This window comes from Zootoca vivipara, chromosome 8, assembly GCF_963506605.1.
Source record: "Zootoca vivipara chromosome 8, rZooViv1.1, whole genome shotgun sequence".
Taxonomy (NCBI): Eukaryota; Metazoa; Chordata; class Lepidosauria; order Squamata; family Lacertidae; genus Zootoca; species Zootoca vivipara.
Genome location: NC_083283.1, coordinates 46,059,268 through 46,079,705, shown reverse-complemented (window position 1 = coordinate 46,079,705; position 20,438 = coordinate 46,059,268). Strand labels below are relative to the sequence as shown.

The window sequence follows — 20,438 nt, the reverse complement described above, 5'->3', positions numbered from 1 at the left end:
GCCCTATAATTTCAAAATATAATTCATAGACAAGTGCTCCTCTTTCCTTGCTTGAGTTCAGAAAAGAAAATGTCAATGGCATTCCAAGGAGGCTGTGAATTTCAAGGGGAAATCCCAAACATATGGTAAATGGATTGCTGAGTCAGATCAGGGGTATAACTCCCTGAATATTTGGCGAGTTAATGCTTTGGATGTTAATTTCTAGTCAAGATATGGCAATAGCTCTGTTTTCAAACTTTCCGTTTCCAAATCTTGATGGATATGGTGGGGACTTAGGAGCTGTGCCGGGCAAAGGTCATTGTGGTAAGGGGCAAATGTGAACCACTTTGTCATGATCCCACAAATTGTGTGCATGTTGAAGCTATTGATGTGGATGGAGGAGGAGAGAGGGAAAGGAGACATAGGAGAGGAAGGGCTGCAACCCAGTGGCAGAGCACCTGTTTTGCAGTTAGCAGTCTCAGGTTCAATCCATGGCATCTCCAGGTAGAGCTGGGAGAGCACTTTGTCTGAAATACTGGACAGCTGCTGCCAATCGGTGTGGACAGTACCTATTTTCTAAAGTCCTTGTGGGCTCCTCTGGGCAGTATGCATGAACTACCTGTACTTCAGATGGCCAGCTACCTCAAGCTTGGTAGTGTGAATCAGATTTTTGGGGGAACCGAGTCTGACACTCCACGTTCCCCAGCTCCCCCCTACCTCCCCCCCCCCAATATGAGCACTGCATCAGAGCTACCAGTGCTGGTTGTCCGTTTGGCAGAGCTCCATGTGTTTGAAGGACCAAGGCTACTGAGCTGGGATCAGCACCATTGTTGAGATGTGAATTTACTGTTTTCAGTAGACCTATTAAGGAATGCCATTTCTCCACAAGGTGGTAGAAGTGAGCAATTAATTATAATATACCCTCTACAAAGCTCACACAGTTTTTATTGGAATTTAAATGCCATCATTAGGTCTTAGCTAAATTCTGGAATATGAAAATAAGTGCTAACATGCTTCGTATGAAATAGAAATATTTCTATTTCTGTTTGACCTATCTTCCATGTGTAGTGGTCCACCACAGAGCAGTAATTACGTTTTTGTTTATTCAGAGAAAAAAGCAAAACGGAAGCAACTTCCCCCACTCTCAGCCTAAACTGGGCCTATACTGGGCCGACAGATGTTGTTGGACTTCAACCCCCATAAGCCTCAGCCAGCCTGGCCAATGGGCAGGTATTATGGGAGTTGCAGTTCAGTAACATCTCTATCCCTGGTATGTAGGCGCATGTATGTATAGAGAGAATTTTAAAGCATCAGATAGCATTTCAGACAAGCCTGCTCTGGATTATGGAAGGATGCAGTTAGTCACTAGAATCACTTATTTATTACTTTGTCCAACAAAACCTAGAAACTGAAGAAAGCAGAAGCTGTAAGATTTTTTGCTATAAGAATTTAATATTTGTGTTTTGTGTGTCACTGTAAAACATAATGTTATATGTTTGTCTGTTTTGGGGGGTGGGGCTCAATATGTTTATAAATGTTTTGGCAAAGATCAAAAACTCTTTGTGTGTGAAGACCCCCAAAACCACCTCAAAAATAAAGACACAATAGACACAGAATTTGATTTAAGGTTTTTGGCATCAATTTTGGCCACAACTTTATTGATTACAGCATGTGAGTGGTTGCTTAGGCATTGGTTTCTAACTACCTGAATCTGCACAGTGGCAGGAATAGGACTGACTCTCCATATGTCAGTAAGGGAAAGCATCCTGGGAAGAGCGAGAAGCTGGCTTTGATCTCGCAGCTCACCCCAGATGCTCCCAGGGGCTCTGGCGTGGCCCTAGACCTTTGACAGGGTTCAGACAAAAGCAAGGCGAGCCCCTGGATTCCTTTAATGGAATTCTCTAGCAGCAGCGATGGAGGGGCGGGCACAGCCAACCACTTCCTCTCCACAAAACATTGAACCAATGCCCAACTGCCAACCTTACAAAGTTGTGATGATTTGCTACATGGTAGGCAAAAACCAAATGGCAACAGCCAATCAGCCAAATGGCAGAATTCCTACTGAGCCCCTGCTCCAAAGCAGACGACCCCTAGACAGGCATAGCAAGGCCAAAGAACAGCCCTAAATATACGGTGGGAGGGTGGGTGATACGATGCATGTCGCAGGAAAGAGAAAGCTCCCAGCAACATGCAGCAGCTTAAATAGCCCCTCAGTAGACAATAGATGACCAAACAGGCCCCAGCAACCGAGGGGCAACCAATGGGGAGTTGTGGCTATCCAAACGGTCCTGCCCCACAACAGGGAGGCATTTTAGGTGATCTCACCTCAACATGTGCCCTCCATGATGGAGGACATGACTTTCAAAAAATCTGATATAAATGTGCAGTGCTTTTTTCTAAAAAAATGTTTAGGAGTATTCTCATTTTCCTACTCTCATTGAAATACTGCCCCTCAATGAGGCCAAACTTAGATTCACAAAATGTTTAGGGGTATTTCTAAAAATGTTTAGAAAAAAAGCACTGTAAATGTGTTTGTGTTCTACATTTCATTTAGTATACCACATGTTTCTTCACGATCTTTGCCAGAGACTGCCATCTGCAACTCAGTTGTGCAGGTGAGCCAGAAACCATAGCCTCTCATCCAGATGCTGTCATTTTACAGCAAATTAAACTATTTTTTCCTTTTCCTTTTTTTTAAGCAAAGGGATTACTGTACAGTGAAGTTCCGAGAGTCAATGGGGACAAAAAAACTTTCCATAAGGATGACTCATCTCCTTCATAAGCATTGCCCATAATGTTCCAGAAAAGTGCTTTTGGTTGCTTCCTCCACATTACTTGGGTATTTAAAGAGCTATTGAATTTAACTGTGGGGAAAGCTCTCTGTCAGTCCATTTCCTGCTTTTATAGTTAAGTACCTTCCAAATTATTTTCTCCCTTATTTCCTAAATTTCAGCTCCAGACTTCCAGTATGCATCTCTGCATTCCCTACCTCCAAAATAAAAAGAAGTTAGCAAGAATTACGCCTCCACCCCCTAAAATGACATTCCCTAGCCCCACATCGCCTTGTCAGCATTTGGTGGCACCTACATATTTAAGCCTTCAATCCTAATCCTAATCTGGATGCAAGTTCCATTGACATTGGTTCCTCTTACTCCTGATAAAGCCCTGTTTAGGGAAGCTTTTTAATGTTTGATGGATTTCTGTATTTTAGTATTTTGTTGGAAGCCGCCCACAGTGGCTGGGGGAACCCGGCCAGATGGGCGGGGTATAAATAATAAATTATTATATTATTATTATTATTTAGGATTGGGTGCTAATTATGAATAGTACTGTTAGGGGGACTCCCTACAGGAAGCCTCCCCCCCCCCCATCATCCTGACTAGCACTTCGTCCAGCGAGAGCGGTAGCAGCAGGTCAGGCAGAAACGGAATGGAGGAGGGAAGGATCAGTAAGGTATCAGAGCCCCGGCACTGCCCTATCCAACAAGTGGAGGAGGGAGCACAGCCCCTTCTGGTGCCCGATTTGAGGCACACGCCCAAACGCAGGGTTAGAGGGCGGTGTTTTGGGGTACCCAAGCTTTTATGCTGGCTCCGAAGCAGAAGGGCGCCATTGCCGGATTCTGCGAGTGACTAGGAGGTTATGTTTTCTGTTATCTCTGCACTGTAAATAGTATGCACAATAAAACCCTTAAAGACAGAGCGGACTGGAGCGCCTTTACTTGGGAGTAGCCGCAACAATCCCCTGACAAGTACATTTTTTGGCAGACCATATATTTGAGAGTTGTAAGTTAATAGTCATTTAACCTGCTCTAATATCTTTAGTAGCTTTATTTGTTTGATAGTGTATTTCCGTGTATATTGTTGGATATTTTATGATTTCATCAATCATTTTTATTTCCTGTTTTGCACCCTGTCCTGGTATCTGTATTGATGATGAACAGGTTATAAATATTTTAATAAAATAATAATAACTATACTATTTTCATAACATCCATGTTTGCTAAAAGGAATTCTTTGTTTCAGATTAAAATAGGAAGTGATTGACAGATTCAAAAACTCATTCAAGAAATATATTACAGTTTCACAATTTCCCCCAGTTGGATTTCCTCTGTTCCCCCAGGCTTTTTCAAACCAAGGTACCTGAATCTAGAGAGACACAGAATATTTTTAACTTCAGTAATGAAAGAAATGTATGAGATATCTAAATAAAGTTGCCACTCATTTTCAGAATAGACTTTTCTTTGTCATTCACTTGTCCAATAATGCCTTGTGTGACTAGCGATAAACTATAACAATAGAAAAGAAAGTTGTCAAGCGTGGTTCAACAAAATGAACCCTGGAAATGGAAGAACCTAAAGAAATGGGCTGCTCTTTAAAATGTCACACACTTCTCAGGGGCTCTCTTGCCTCAGTTTCCCATCAATCAATCTCTTGTTGAAGAGGAGACATATCAGTCAAAGCTGTTGTCTCATCACAGATGGCAATTAAGGTTAATGGGCCCAGAACAGAGACTGGGGCTCTTATTACATGTTAGAGACCTCGCGTGGAAATTAAACCCTCCGTCACACCAAAAGACACATCTTGCAATTTTGCTTCAGCCTGCAGGAGATATGCACACAGATGCATAAGTTGAATGGACAGTTTCCAAATAAGGATTCTCTTGCTAGCTGGGGATGTTGGGAGTAAAGCAACAACACTTGCTATAAGTTAGCTGAATCAGTGTGGAGCAATAAACAACCCAGTCTTCCCTGGCTGATTCCTTCTTGAGTAATCGCTTGTTGTCATTTAGAGTGTTTCCTTTGGCCCTGCTTCCTTCCTCCTTTCCTTCCTTCTGTTAGTTTTAGTGCCGGACCTTTTTTTTGTTACTTTCATGATTATAATGGCCACATTTGAGCTTGTACTCAGAATGGCTTTGTTCTGTCATGAGTAATAAACCTTAAATTAATCTATTCTATCAATCAGCAGACTTACCAGATTATTTCTGCACTCTGGTGCAATATATACGGTGAGCCCACAAGTTATGTGTGGGTTACGTTCCAGAGATCATGCCTAAAGCCAAAGTGGCATATAGTCAAAACACATGAGGTGCTGCCCCCTTTCTGCCCCCTATCAGGAAAAACATTTGTGCATCTTTGTGTTTCTATAAACTTATCACTTTTTGAAATCAAGTTGTCCTGCCTGTCTTTTCTTGCTGCTGTATGGAAAAGCACATGAATCTGACCTTTGAAGAGTTTGTAGGTAAACCGTTTTAACTTACCAGATGTCTGGTCTCTTTCTATGCTAAAGTTTCTGTGCTTTGCAAGAAACTTAGAAGGAGGCATTTTAAAGGTCTAGCAGCCTCTATTGCCGGCATTACTGGTTGCATGTTTTGTGATTTTAAATCTCTGCTGTGGATCGCTCATCAAATAATATTTGCTCCAAATCTGGACCTAGGCATCCAGAGAAACCTCCTTTTATTCTTAACCAAATTACTAAAATACCAACACAGTACACCCTGGGGTTTTACATGTTGGCCAAGACCTTGCCACATGAGCAAGTGCTGATTGTGGAATCTCACTTTTATTCTAAATGCTGCTGAATATGCCATCATTCTATGCAAGTGCCTTGTGCCAAAGCAAAAAATGGAATTATTAGTTACACTGAATAAAAATAGCACTGTGGGGAGCTCATTATTATTCCTTACCTTGAAGGCCTGCTTCCAAAGGAGTCTTGGGTTAATGAGAACAGCCCATTCTACCCCACAGCTCCTATTATCAATGATAAATGTTTTTGAAAGGGAAGTGTTAGCAATTTTCTAAGCAGCAACCTTTACTAAGGTAAAAAAAAGTTTGTCTCCTCCTGCTCCTTTAAGTACTGGGGTGCTTGGTAAAACTTAGATTCTGTGTCTACAAGGAGCAGCATTCATTCATTCTAAATATTTGTATCCTAGCCCTGAGGTGGTCCCAAAGCAGCTTGAAAAGGATTATTGAAATAAAATCATACATCTAACACAGGAACAAAAATTTTGCAGTGAGACTGAAATAGCCCTGTTATTGGTTGTTGGCATCTGTCTGCCTCAGGAGTCAATGGAAGAGTGTGCATTTGGGGGTAAAGTCAAACCATTGGCGTATTACAGTGGCTGCTGTGGCTGTAGAGACCAATACAGGAGAGAGATGTTTTATTGCAGGTGGGGTGGATGAAGGTATCCGGTTGTGCTGCTGCAGATGCACTATGGTGTTTCTTCTCTCTGCGCTCCTCCCTGTGGTCATTCATCCTCTGGTCACTGCTGTGGATACATGACCGGACTCTCTCTAAGTGCTCCAGTCATATGCAAGGGATTCCCACAGGGTGGGGTTACTGTCGCCAGCCTTCATGTCATGTCTGCAGAAATCTTTGTAACACAGAGTTAGTCTGCTAACAGGACTGCTGCCTGAAGCCAGTTCCTAGTAGAGCATGTCCTTGGGATCCTGCCATCTTCCATTCTGTGGACATGACCAAGCCAGCATAGACGTCGCTGAGACAGAAGTGTGGACATGCTGAGAATGTGGGCTTGGGAGAGCACATCTTTGTTTGAGACTCTGTCCTGCCATAGGATGCCCAAAATCTTCCTGACGCAGTGCAGATGGAAGGCATTGAGGCAGCACCCTGGTGGGTGCAAGTTCCACACGACTCATGTTATAACAGCCACCTGGTTTAGCAGGACCACACAAATTTATAACGACAGCTGAAGAAGCAAGTGCTAATTCAACAACATTAACAGAAAGTTCCACAGACATCTCTGGCAATGCTAATCACATAACATTGCACACTGATGAGTTCACCTCAGTATCCAGGCATGTGTTCCCTGGCATGTACAGTGTTCCCTGAATGACTCCATGATTTCACCTAGCCTGGTAACACCCCCTCAACACACACACACACACACACACACACACACACACACACACACACACACTATCACATGCAGTATACAGTTGGTCCACCAGAAACAGACAACAGTGCCCTTTGTTCAAGGCAGACCACCATGATGCAATGAGGAGGAGCACAGCAACCAGGACCTGTATCTACATTGACTCCTTCCATCATGGACTAAGTGAGAACCAGCAACTTAGTCCTATTGCCTTGCCACCCTCAGATGATATCAGAGGGAGCTGCTGCCTCCCCGCAGACTCTTTCCACCATGAGCTGAGTGAGATCCAGCTTCTCACCTCCACTCCTGAACACACTGCCTGGCATCGCTATCATGGGAAGGCTACTTCCATCACAGTTGTGTAAACTTAGCCTATTGGTTGGGAGACCCAAGCTATGGTGATCTACGCTTGAACAAATGAATAGCATGTCTTACACTATAAACTACACTCTGAATTGATTTCAAAGAAAGGTCACACCGTGAAGATTTCAGCCTTAGTTGAAATGTCATACTCAGCTTTTACTTACATTGGATGTGATCTAACCCAGAGAAAAGTCTGCTTGAATTCCAGAATGTTTAATAAGACTTAAGCATATTTAATTTGGGCTGGGCGGAGGCCTTTGCCTGTGTTTGTTATGTGTTATGGTTATGATGGTAACATCTCGCATAGTAATGCTTGGAATGCAGACAACAAAATGCTGCAAATAGTTTTAGAGTTTTGATTCCTCTGGTGGATGAGGTTATCTATATTTAGACAGAGAAAACTTTCAAATATTCTTTTGAATGTAGGAGTGAGTTGTTGGGTGCTGGTGGTAAAGTGGCAGAGGCATTATTATCTTGCCTGCCAGTGTGCCCTCGTATGGCACCACTAAACTCATGATTGCAGGAGCAGAAAAATGAGAAAACCATTAACAGAAGAGCACAAACCTCAAGAACCCAGGAGAATGTAATTTTGTCAAGGGGAAAATGGAATCTTGAAAAGTCTATAGGTACCATACACTCCTTTTGCTTCAATTAGATATCATGTTATTTTCCTTTTACTTCAGTTATAGTATATCATGTTATTCTAACACATTAAATAAGATAGCACACTGCTTAACAACTATTATTGTAGCTTTGTTCTTTATTTTTTTGAAACACTCAAGGCAGGGAGATATGAACAGAAAATACAGTGTGAAAATATAATCCACCATTATATCCTTTGAGGACTACTAACATTCTTTAACAATCAAAGGCTTCAAACAGTTTCTATCAACTTCACGGCAGTGAAGAATTCCAAGCAGCCTTCACAAAATGAAAAACAATAAATGAACCTGTCTCCCAGCTGGATGAAATGCTGGTGGAGAGAAGGACCGTGAATGTCAACATTCTCATTCTCTGCTGGAGCAATGTTCTCCAGAATATGAAACATCAGACTTTGAGAATTAGGGTTCTTGAATGAATGAGTTTTCTTCTTTCACTCCTTCATTGATCAAGATGCAGCTGAGATGACTCAGATGTCAGGCTTTGTGGTGGTGGTGGAGGTGATGATGATGAATGGGCCTGTTGCTGCTCATTATGCCTGGAAGGCAGCACCTGAAAACTTTGCTAATCAAGTCATTGATAGCCTTATACAACCATTCCCTTCTGAAGTTTGTACCGTAAGTGCTTTAAAGTTTGGCTACGTAGCTTTGTCTATTTGTTTAAATAAATCTTATTGGAATCATCCTGGGAGTGTACATTAGACACACTACCATTTTTATTTTTAATTGAAATTTACTTTGCAGCCTAATAATGCATACTTCCCTGCATAATGCAGATCTCTGTTCTGGAATATACTATGTGTCTCTTTGTTCCCTATTGTTTAGAATATTAGAATTTGGAGTTCTGGTTTAAAATTCTAGTTCCAATACCATTCACTCCAGTTAAATAAACTTTTTATTAGAGCAAGAGACATTGGGCTTTAAAAGTAGTTTACCAGCTTGGCCCCAGCATCCCCCGCACGGGAAGTGGGCTGCTCCTTTTCCTCGCCGCGTCTCTCTGGTCGGCGATGGCAGGCGCCGGGCTAACGCTGCTTCGTCTGGCTGCTGCAGTGCTGCTGGTGCTGAGCGGGGCTCGAGCTGAAACCTGTACAGACCCAGTCATCTCTCCATCCTACTACACTACCTCAGATGCTGTAATCTGTTCAGAGACTGTCTTTGTTGTTGAGATCTCCCTCACCTGTAAGAACGGAGCTCAAAATGTTGCTCTCTATGCAGATGTCAATGGCAAGCAGTTTCCGGTTTCTCGGGGTCAGGATGTTGGCCGCTATCAGGTCTCTTGGAGCATGGAGCATAAGCTGGCTCGCTCTGGCACCTACGAGGTGAAGTTCTTTGATGAGAAGTCCTATAGCACCTTGCGCAAGGCTCAGCGCAACAAGGAGGCTGTCTCTGAGATCAAACCCCTCTTTTCGGTCAATGTGGATCACCGAGGTGCCTGGAGCGGACCGTGGGTCTCCACTGAGGTGCTGGCAGCATTCATTGGTCTCCTTGTGTATTACATGGCTTTCAGTATCAAGAGCAACATCCAAGCGTAATCTGTTTCAATAAACCTTTCATGCAAAAGAAGAAGAAGAAGTAGTTTACCAAATATTAATGGTTGACAGGAAAGGCAGTGGCTGGAGGAAAAAGTATATGAAATAGTCAAAGGCCCTGCTAGTGTGTGGCCGAGGGGTCTCATACCCCATGTCTTTTTGGCCAGGAGTCAGATCTCCTCCCCTCTTCCTGCCCTGGCTCCTGCACCCAATGAAAGATTCAGACTTTCAGCAAAATGGCAAAACAGTAATTCATACTGCCTTGAGATTCACTCAAAATGTTGTTGTTGTTTAGTCGTTTAGTCGTGTCCGACTCTTCGTGACCCCATGGACCATAGCACGCCAGGCACTCCTGTCTTGCACTGCCTCCCGCAGTTTGGTCAAACTCATGTTCGTAGCTTCGAGAACACTGTCCAACCATCTTGTCCTCTGACGTCCCCTTCTCCTAGTGCCCTCCATCTTTCCCAACATCAGGGTCTTTTCCAAGGATTCTTCTCTTCTCATGAGGTGGCCAAAGTATTGGAGCCTCAGCTTCACGATCTGTCCTTCCAGGGAGCACTCAGGGCTGATTTCCTTAAGAATGGATAGGTTTGATCTTCTTGCAGTCCATGGGACTCTCAAGAGTCTCCTCCAGCACCATAATTCAAAAGCATCAATTCTTCGGCGATCAGCCTTCTTTATGGTCCAGCTCTCACTTCCATACATCACTACTGGGAAAACCATAGCTTTAACTATACGGACCTTTGTCGGCAAGGTGATGTCTCTGCTTTTTAAGATGCTGTCTAGGTTTGTCATTGCTTTTCTCCCAAGAAGCAGGCGTCTTTTAATTTCGTGACTGCTGTCACCATCTGCAGTAATCAAGGAGCCCAAGAAAGTAAAATCTCTCACTGCCTCCATTTCTTCCCCTTCTATTTGCCAGGAGGTGATGGGACCAGTGGCCATGATCTTGGTTTTTTTGATGTTGAGCTTCAGACCATATTTTGCGCTCTCCTCTTTCACCCTCATTAAAAGGTTCTTTAATTCCTCCTCGCTTTCTGCCATCAAGGTTGTGTCATCTGCATATCTGAGGTTGTTGATATTTCTTCCGGCAATCTTAATTCCGGCTTGGGATTCATCTAGTCCAGCCTTTCGCATGATGAATTCTGCATATAAGTTAAATAAGCAGGGAGACAATATACAACCTTGTCGTACTCCTTTCCCAATTTTGAACCAATCAGTTGTTCCATATCCAGTTCTAACTGTAGCTTCTTGTCCCACATAGAGATTTCTCAGGAGACAGATGAGGTGATCAGGCACTCCCATTTCTTTAAGAACTTGCCATAGTTTGCTGTGGTCGACACAGTCAAAGGCTTTTGCATAGTCAATGAAGCAGAAGTAGATGTTTTTCTGGAACTCTCTAGCTTTCTCCATAATCCAGCGCATGTTTGCTATTTGGTCTCTGGTTCCTCTGCCCTTTCGAAATCCAGCTTGCACTTCTGGGAGTTCTCGGTCCACATACTGCCTAAGCCTGCCTTGTAGAATTTTAAGCATAACCTTGCTAGCGTGTGAAATGAGCGCAATAGTGCGGTAGTTGGAGCATTCTTTGGCACTGCCCTTCTTTGGAATTGGGATGTAGACTGATCTTCTCCAATCCTCTGGCCATTGCTGAGTTTTCCAAACTTGCTGGCATATTGGGTGTAGCACCTTAACAGCATCATCTTTTAAAATTTTAAATAGTTCAGCTGGAATATCATCACTTCCACTGGCCTTGTTATTAGCAGTGCTTTCTAAGGCCCATTTGACTTCACTCTCCAAGATGTCTGGCTCAAGGTCAGCAACCACACTACCTGGGGTGTACGAAACCTCCATGTCTTTCTGGTATAATTCCTCTGTGTATTCTTGCCACCTCTTCTTGATGTCTTCTGCTTCTGTTAGGTCCTTACCAGTTTTGTCCTTGATTATGGTAATCTTTGTACGAAATGTTCCTTTCATATCTCCAATTTTCTTGAACAGATCTCTGGTTTTCCCCATTCTATTGTTTTCCTCTATTTCTTTGCATTGCTCATTTAAGAAGACCCTCTTGTCTCTCCTTGCTGTTTTTTGGAAATCTGCATTCAGTTTCCTGTATCTTTCCCTATCTCCCTTGCATTTTGCTTGCCTCCTCTCCTCCGCTATTTGTAAGGCCTCGTTGGACAGCCATTTTGCTTTCTTGCATTTCCTTTTCCTTGGGATGGTTTTCGTTGCTGCCTCCTGTATAATGTTACGAGCCTCCATCCATAGTTCTTCAGGCACTCTGTCCACCAAATCTAAATCCTTAAACCTGTTCCTCACTTCCACTGTGTATTCATAAGGGATTTGATTCAGATTGTATCTTACTGGCCCAGTGGTTTTTCCTACTTTCTTCAGTTTAAGCTGGAATTTTGCTATAAGAAGCTGATGATCTGAGTTACAGTCAGCTCCAGGTCTTGTTTTTGCTGATTGTATAGAGCTTCTCCATCTTTGGCTGCAGAGAATATAATCAATCTGATTTCGATGCTGCCCATTTGGTGATATCCATGTGTAGAGTCGTCTCTTGTGTTGTTGGAAGAGAGTGTTTGTGATGACCAGCTTGTTCTCTTGACAGAACTCTATTAGCCTTTGCCCTGCTTCATTTTGAACTCCAAGGCCAAACTTGCCAGTTGTTCCTTTTATCTCTTGATTCCCTACTTTAGCATTCCAATCCCCTGTAATGAGAAGAACATCCTTCTTTGGTGTCATTTCTAGAAGGTGTTGTAGGTCTTCATAGAATTGGTCAATTTCACTTTCTTCAGCTCCAGTAGTTGGTGCATAAACTTGGATTACTGTGATGTTAAAAGGTCTGCCTTGGATTCGTATCGAGATCATTCTGTCATTTTTGAGATTGCATCCCATTACAGCTTTTGCCACTCTTTTGTTGACTATGAGGGCCACTCCATTTCTACTACAGGATTCTTGCCCACAGTAGTAGATATGATAGTCACCCGAACGGAATTCGCCCATTCCCTTCCATTTTAGTTCACTGATGCCCAGGATGTCGATATTTATTCTTGTCATCTCATTTTTGACCACATCCAGCTTACCTCCACTCATGGTTCTTACATTCCAGGTTCCTATGCAATATTTTTCTTTACAGCATCGGACTTTCCTTTCGCTTCCAGGCATATCCGCAACTGAGCGTCCTTTCGGCTTTGGCCCAGCCGCTTCATCAGCTCTGAATCTACTTGTACTTGTCCTCCGCTCTTCCTCAGTAGCATGTTGGACGCCTTCCGACCTGAGGGGCTCATCTTCCAGCGTCATAACTTTTATATGCCTGTTGTCTTTGTCCATGGAGTTTTCTTGGCAGGGATACTGGAGTGGCTTGCCAGTTCCTTCTCCAGGTGGATCACGTTTAGTCAAAACTCTCCACTATGACCTGTCCATCTTGGGTGGCCCTGCATGGCATAGCTCATAGCTTCTCTGAGTTATTCAAGCCCCTTCGCCACGACAAGGCATTGATCCATGAAGGGGTTCACTCAAAATACCAGTCTCCAAATCAGGCAGATCCTGCTAGGTATCCTGGTACCAAGCTGTTTAGGACTTTGTATGGCACCAGGAAAACCTTCAGCTAGGCACAGAAACATATCTCTTTATATAATACAACTGTAAGGATGTCATCACACTGCAGTTTGTGCGGAAGTGTGGCAACAGAATTACAGGCAGCTGACTCAGGCAGGCAGATGATAAGAGGAACAGCCAGTTTCAGTCTCAGCAGCATTGCAGAAGGGAAGCAGCAGCAGAACAGGATGGTTGCTGGGCCTTTCCCAGCCGTTCCTCTGTGGTTTGTGTGGGGTGCAGTTTGGCTGACCTCTAAGGTGAGGTGGGGTGCAGTTTCAGCAAGCTGTAAAGTAAGGGTGCATGGTTTGAGTGAGCTGTGAGGTGGTGTGTGTGGTTTGAGCAAGTTTTAAGCTGAAGGGAGTGCATTGGGTGAGATGAAAGGCAAGGAGGTGCTTTTGGAGTGAGCTGTAAGGATGCGTTTAGCAAAGCTGAAAGGAGAGGGAGTTGGCAAGGTGTTGGTCTAAAGTGATGGGGGGAGGGGGTTGGCAAGCTAAAAAGCCCCTAGCAGAACAGTAGAAGAGCTTGCTGAACGACTAGCCCAGCATCCTATTCTCACAGTGGCCTTTGCAAAGTCAACAGCACTCTCCTCCCTTGTGATTCCCAGCAACTGGTATACTGCCTCTGACAGTGGATGCACAACACTGCCATCTTGACAGGTTGCCATTGACAGGCAGCCAGTGCAGATCCTTAAGCAATGATGCCATATGTGCATGGCTGGATGTATCCCTCAGTACTCTAGCTGCGGCATTCTACACTAGCTGATGCTTCTAAAGCAAGCCCTCATAGAGCACATTGCAGTAATCTAGATAGTCGGATTATCGCTGTTGCTGTGCTCCTGTATGGATTCTTTTCTTTTTCTCTTAAAATAAGAACGGATTTTAATCAAATGTGGTAAATTGAACAGATGCTGCTTTTCCCTCATTTTATTTTCAGAAAAAGAATATGAAAGTGGGTATGGCAAAGCAGCACCTGAATGCTTGTGGGACCTAAGAAAACATTGTTTTAATATTGACAGTTCAGCTCTCATCTTCCAACGCTCCTTTACAGGTCCTGCCAATTTTTCAGCATTAAAATTTGCTTCTCCATTTGGTCATTTAAAACCCAAATAAACACCCCCCCCTCTTCTGAAACTGTCATACATGAATCCCCAGTGAAGGGCTGGGCACTCAGTACATTTGCTCGCAAACAAGGCTTGCCGTGTGGCATTGACATAACACCTGCTGTGCCATGTGCTTGAGGGCATATTGAATTAAGCAGTGGAAAATTCAAATTGTAAAAAAGTATGCAGAATCCAAAGCAAGAGGGTATTCAGCACTGAGATTAAATTTTTAGAAAAGGAAATGATGGTTGCCAAATATATAAGAAGAACAAAATTCTAATGGGTGGATAGTTAGAGCACGCCAAAGTAGCAAAATGTTTTTGGGTTGACAGATACATTCAACTTGCATTGGTCAAGTAGCAGTATAAGCATCAAAAGGATATATTTTTTTATGTTCTCAAGCAATTCATTCTGAAATATAAGGGGAAATTCAGGTCAACATTGGGGTCAACTTTGGCCAACTCTTGAATCTTCAAAGGGATGTTCATACGTAGCAAAATGGAGAACTTAGTATTTGCTTCAAAGTAATTACAATGTTTATTAAATTGTTTATTAAATTCATAAAATCCAAGTTTCCTATGTCATAGGTAAAAAGTCTATGTTCAACTGTCTATCTAAGCCATGGGTAGGCAAACTAAGGCCCAGGGGCCGGATCCAGCCCAACCTTCTAAAGCCGACCCGCAGACGGTCCGGGAATCATCGTGTTTTAACATGAGTAGAATGTGCCCTTTTATTTAAAATGCATCTCTGGGTTATTTATGGGGCATAGGAATTTGTTCACCCCCCCTAAAATATAGTCCAGCCCCCCCCCAGGTCTGAGTGACAGTGTACCGGCCCCCTGCTGAAAAAGTTTGCTGACCCCTGATCTAAACTTCCACCAGGTGATGGAAGAAAACCAGAATCCATTCACTTACAGTATTCAGTTAAAACCTGAGCCATAGCTACTGGCCTATAGGAAATGGTAATGGTAATGACCTCCAGATGGATGGCCCTTGTCAATGAGGTGGTACTTACTATGCATACAACAATTAATTAGATTTTTTGTGAAATGACACCTTGCTAAAGGAAAGGAAAAGCACGTGAACTTGAGTAAGTAAGGCAGATTTGAGGCTATAAAGCCAATGATATCTTTGTGCAAGAAAGAACACAAGAAAGATGTCTACATTTTATTTAGATTCAGTAAGATACAAATTTTGAAGGTGTGGTCAGGATAAAATCAAACTGAATATACGTACTGTATGTGTGTAAACCAGGCATCCCCAAACTGCGGCCCTCCTGATGTTTTGGCCTACAACTCCCATGATCCCTAGCTAACAGAACCAGTGGTCAGGGATGATGGGGATTGTAGTCCAAAACATCTGGAGGGCCGAAGTTTGGGGGTGCCTGGTGTAAACCATAGTCCCAGGCCTTTTACATCACAGGTCAGCAGGGGGAAAGCCCTTGCTCCCTTGTTTTTGTTTTTAAAGGCCAGGAATTTGGGATTTTAACAAAACCTTTTCCAATTGTTTGAAAACACATTTGTTTACAATATACCAAAAATTCATTTATATTTTACTTTATTTTTGTCAGCAATAGCTTTTCTACCTGGAAAGGTAAGCTGTTTATATTTGATATAAACTTTAGGATAGCTAGAATGTATATGCATATAACAAGGTCACATTGAAGCATATATGAGATTGTTCATACTGTATTTTCAGTGGAAATAGTGAGGGGGAACCCTTACTTCTCACTGAGATCAAGAATAGAAACTGGAAATTTAAAAAATCTGTGCGGATAAGTTTAACACAGAAATTTTCAGAAAATCTATCCTTTTATATATAGCTGCATGTTACCTAATTAACAAACATTGGATTGGGTCCTGTATAAATGAGAGAGACCAGGAGACATTCCTTAAAATATATTCTACTTTAAACCCTTTTATTGCTGATCTTTCCAGTGTCTTGTCAATCGTTTAGACTCTGAGAAAGAGAATTTCATGAAAAGTGACATCTTAATGAACAAAAGATTTGCTGTAAGATTTTACTGCCCATGATGCAAGCGCAGCAGCTAATTAGAGTCCAGTCTACTCTAAATTAACTGCGAGTACCTATAGTGATGGAAATTACGTCCTTAACAGTACAATTGACTGACAAAGTAGGTGATGACCTGCTTGTATCTTCAGAACCAGTTCATTAATTTGTTCTAATGGTGATTGCAGGTAAACAATGATATTTCATTATCCTGCTGCCAGCTGAATGCTGAGGTTGGAGTGGGGGGGGAAACTTGTTAACTAGAGTCTTGTAGGGTCAGTATGACTCATTCTTCCTCAATAGATATACATCTGACAGCTCTCATTAATAACCATTAGAGCTCTGTTCAGCCCCAGGATCAAACATCTGTATCCTTCAAGTTCAAAAATAAGAGCCTTTCAGGCTACAAGATGATCTTCTGCACGGTGCTAAATGTTCTGTCCTGTCATGTCACCTTTTTATTACTTGCTATCCTGACAGAGAAATGGCGCTAGCAGGACTAATATTTCTATATAATGTATTGAGCAGGTAGCTCTGAAAATGAGCATCTTTTAAAGATCCTCTCCAGAGGTCAAACATAAATCTTAAGCAAACAAACCCATAAATGCGTCTCCTGGTGGAAATTTCTCCTGCAGGAAAAGGAAGAGTTTCGATTCCTCTATCAAGAAGGAGTAAATGAACAAAATTGAGTGTTTGGAAGGCCAAAGCTGTCATGAATTTTCTTTGTCGTGGATAAATGCAACGGTTTAAGTATTACCATTTTAAAAGCACACATTTAAACTAAGGAGGAGATCCTATGACAAGATCTGCTGGGATGAGTAGCCTAGGATGCAGCAGATCTCTGAATCTGCCAGCATTAAGTCCCCAATCCTAAGTGCAGCTGGTGTAACTTGTTCATCTTGCCTCAGCTGGGGTGTAGCTGGCTGAGCTGAGACTGGTTTAAGTCCGCCCAAAGGGAGCAGTCCAGCTGCAGAACCCAAGATGCAGGGGGTGGGGGGCTTAGGCTGGATCCTAAGCCTATCCAGTTCTGTCAGCAAGCCGGCATAGAACATTATTTTAAAGGCTCATTTTCCCCTCTGCTGTGTGTAGGCAGAGCGGCAGCAGCCCTGCTGTTCAATGGGACTTAGATCTTTATGCCAGCTTAATTTACATCAGTTTACTTTACACCAGCTTCTTGTGCATAGGATTGCTCCCTAAGACTGCAAGCCTTCAACAATGGGACTTACTTCTGAGCAGATATGCAGAGGAGTGCACTTCAACAGTGAACACAGATGTACTTTTTTTTTTTAGTGTGGAGGAGATTTGAAAGGTGCTGATAACACTAAGGTTACAGAGTTAGTAGCTATATAAGTTCTATTTATTATACTCTTACTAGTATAAAATCAAATGAAACAAAATTTAAAAGCAATTTGGCAGTGATGGGGAGGTTTCACCTGATCGTTTTTTACTGAAGGCATAAGAGCAGTGATGGCAGTGGGAGGGGGGGCAAATGAGGGGAATCATTACTGGGGACCTTGTAACATAAGCCAGAATTTGTTCAGGGGTTGGGGGAGATTCCAGAGATGCACCATAATGCTCTAGTAGGAGTGTGTGTTTGATTTAATCAAAGCAGGCAAGGCAACAAAAAATACCAAATAAATAGATATTTATTGTAGAAAGTGGCACTGTATCCACTCTTTCTTTCTTTCTTTCTTTCTTTCTTTCTTTCTTTCTTTCTTTCTTTCTTTCTTTCTTTCTTTCTTTCTTTCTTTCTTTCTTTCTTTCTTTCTTTCTCTCCCTCTCTCAAACACATGGTCACAAAAAAACTAAGCAAAAGGATAAAACCCCTCAAAGTATGAAACACTCAAAACACTCTCTGTGTTTACCAGAATGTGCTAAGAACTATGAGGAGGTGTGGCCTTCAAGGAAACATCTCTGAGCATGCTCAGAACAAATATTGATGGTTCAGATTGCTTTTATCAGGCAGACCTGCTAATGCTGTACTATGGCTGTGTGTGCTTGTCATGGCTGTATGCTAATTCTTGTGTTCTAATTGACTGCATTGACCAATTGACAACAGGAGAGGGTAGGAACTCGTGGAACTGCTAGGGCTAATGCTAGTAAAATGCTGGTTATAACAATGGTTTTGGATTAGGATTGGATGAGCAGTGCAGAGAGCTGATTGACCAGAAAATGGGAGCTGGACAGAAATGCCTAACAAGGTCTGTCTAAATTGAAATTGAATGCTGGATTTACACTTACTTTGCCGAGGTCAGTATTTTAGCCATTTTGAGGCATTTGTTTTCCAGGCAGCAATTCAAATGTGTGCTCAGAACCAATTCCACCACTGTTAGAAGGTACATCTGGCTTCACATTTTATTGCTTTGGAACCACCTGGAATATAAGAAGCCATGAGGGGCTAACTAATGCCTAGTACTGTCTCATCTCTAACACAGCACCTGATAGAATTAAAGAACATAATGTTCTTCTGCAAAACAAACACATCAAAACACATTTACCTTAATTTGGTTGGTCTTAAACTTTTGAGAATAGTACGTCAAAATAACAGAAGGGGTAAGGGCAGATCCACCTTCCGTGCTTCTAGGTTGGCACAGAATCCTCCTGGGTGAGGTGAGGTGAGTAACAGGTGCAAATATGAATTTCTTCAAATCGACGTGCAACAATCTGCAAGGAAGGTGGGCAACTTAGCCTACGGTGGGAGTACAAAAAGCACGACAAGGTGGTTTACTTTTGCAAAGAGGTGATATTAATGATAGCCATGACTGAATGTTCATCCCACTGTTGGAAGCTTTGCTGCAAGCTTGTGACTGTCTGTTTCAGAGTCTTATAGCTACAGCTATAAGGAACATGCATTCTCCATAATGGATGATATTGGGACAAAGTATCAAAATATACTCTACGTTGATGCATTAAAGATAGAGCATCAGTACACATTAAATGCTGGCATGTCTTGTACAGTAGTGACTTCCGGGACTATGTAATAATATATATATTTTAAATCTGGATTATTTAAAGGAAGTTGATGCAATAGAATGTTATATCAATGGAACAAAAAAAAAGAAAGAAAAATAAAATAAGAAACCTAAGCCGCGATCCAAAGGCGTCTTCATGAACAGAAAGGCAATTTCACTTACACAAGGAAGACCTACCACAGTTTCCCAATTTCTTTGTGCACTGCAGGTGTGCATGACCCATCTCTTACATGCCTGGGTTTATTCTGAGCTTTGGCCCACCTGACCTCCATGCAACTGCTGGCTACTCGCGTAGATTCTTCCTTCGTGATATCTCCTTTCTTCCATTTCTTATACATGCCATTCTTACATGTCAGCTCACCTGTAAGCTCCTTACACAGACACACTGATTTCTTTTAGATGCCTCCCACTTTTCTTTCTTGTTCGAGTTGTCTACATCTGTGCCTTCAACATTTCACCTTTTTTTTTTTAAAAAAGTCTCACTCCAGAGACCTGAAAGAACTCAGATGAACTCTCCTGTATCTATGGGAACTGAGGCTGATCAACCATTTCCTGATACAACACTGACCGTGTTAAAAATTAACTGCTGGGGGGGGGCGGAATTTAATGGTCAGATTATATAAGATTATATGCACATTGCCTCAGAAGTAAGTCCCATTGTGCTCAATACAATAGGACTAACTCCCTGGTAATTTTACAAAGAATTGCCACATCCAATGGATGCTTTGAGAGCCATACATCACAAAGAAAAGGGGTGGGGGGGAGAGATACAAATAAAACTGCTTACCCTATTTGTCAAGATGCATCATAGTTAAGATTGAGCATTGGGAGTAGATGAACCATGAATATAATTTCTGAATGACTAAATGCATCGTGCCGATGAAATGTTTGCATAATACTCCGGCATTCAAAAACGCCTCCTCCTCCTCTTCTTTTTTTAAAGACACAATGAGCCACAGCCTAAAATAAAGCAATAACATGTCTTGGTGGAAATCATCCCGCATCTCATTTTACTTGACTCCTTTGATATCTTAACTTGAATAAAGATAGCCCTGCTTTTCATCATGCCATCTACCATTTGTAACGTGAAAGTGGCTTGAAATGATGCAGCAAGAACTCATAAAAGCTGGCAGCACTGCCGCTATTTTTCTTTGCAGCTTGACAGAGCATCTTCACAGTTGGGAGACTCTTTCTGTGACATCTCTACTTATTGCAAAAGAAAATAAGGGAAGCAGCACACACGTTCCAGGATATTCCCATTGGATTGTAGGGTAGCCTATTATTTGCAGATGGGCACAGTTGGGGCATATTTATACAAACCCAGTATCTGAAAGCAGTTGAGCTGCCTC

At 42.4% G+C, this 20,438-nt stretch overlaps 1 protein-coding gene across 1 annotated transcript; it reads left to right on the top strand.

Annotated features, from left to right (window-relative positions):
* Window positions 1-8,896: 8,896 nt before the first annotated feature.
* LOC118090299 (translocon-associated protein subunit delta-like) lies at window positions 8,897-9,439 on the top strand. Its single transcript, XM_035125889.2, has one exon. It carries the CDS (start codon window positions 8,897-8,899, stop codon window positions 9,419-9,421), a length of 525 nt encoding a protein of 174 aa, XP_034981780.1. The 3' UTR covers window positions 9,422-9,439.
* The last annotated feature ends 10,999 nt before the right edge of the window (window positions 9,440-20,438 follow it).

Coding starts and splice junctions, on each gene's coding strand:
- LOC118090299 (XM_035125889.2), top strand. CDS start 8,897: ATGGCAGGCGCCGGGCTAACGCTGCTTCGTCTGGCTGCTGCAGTGCTG.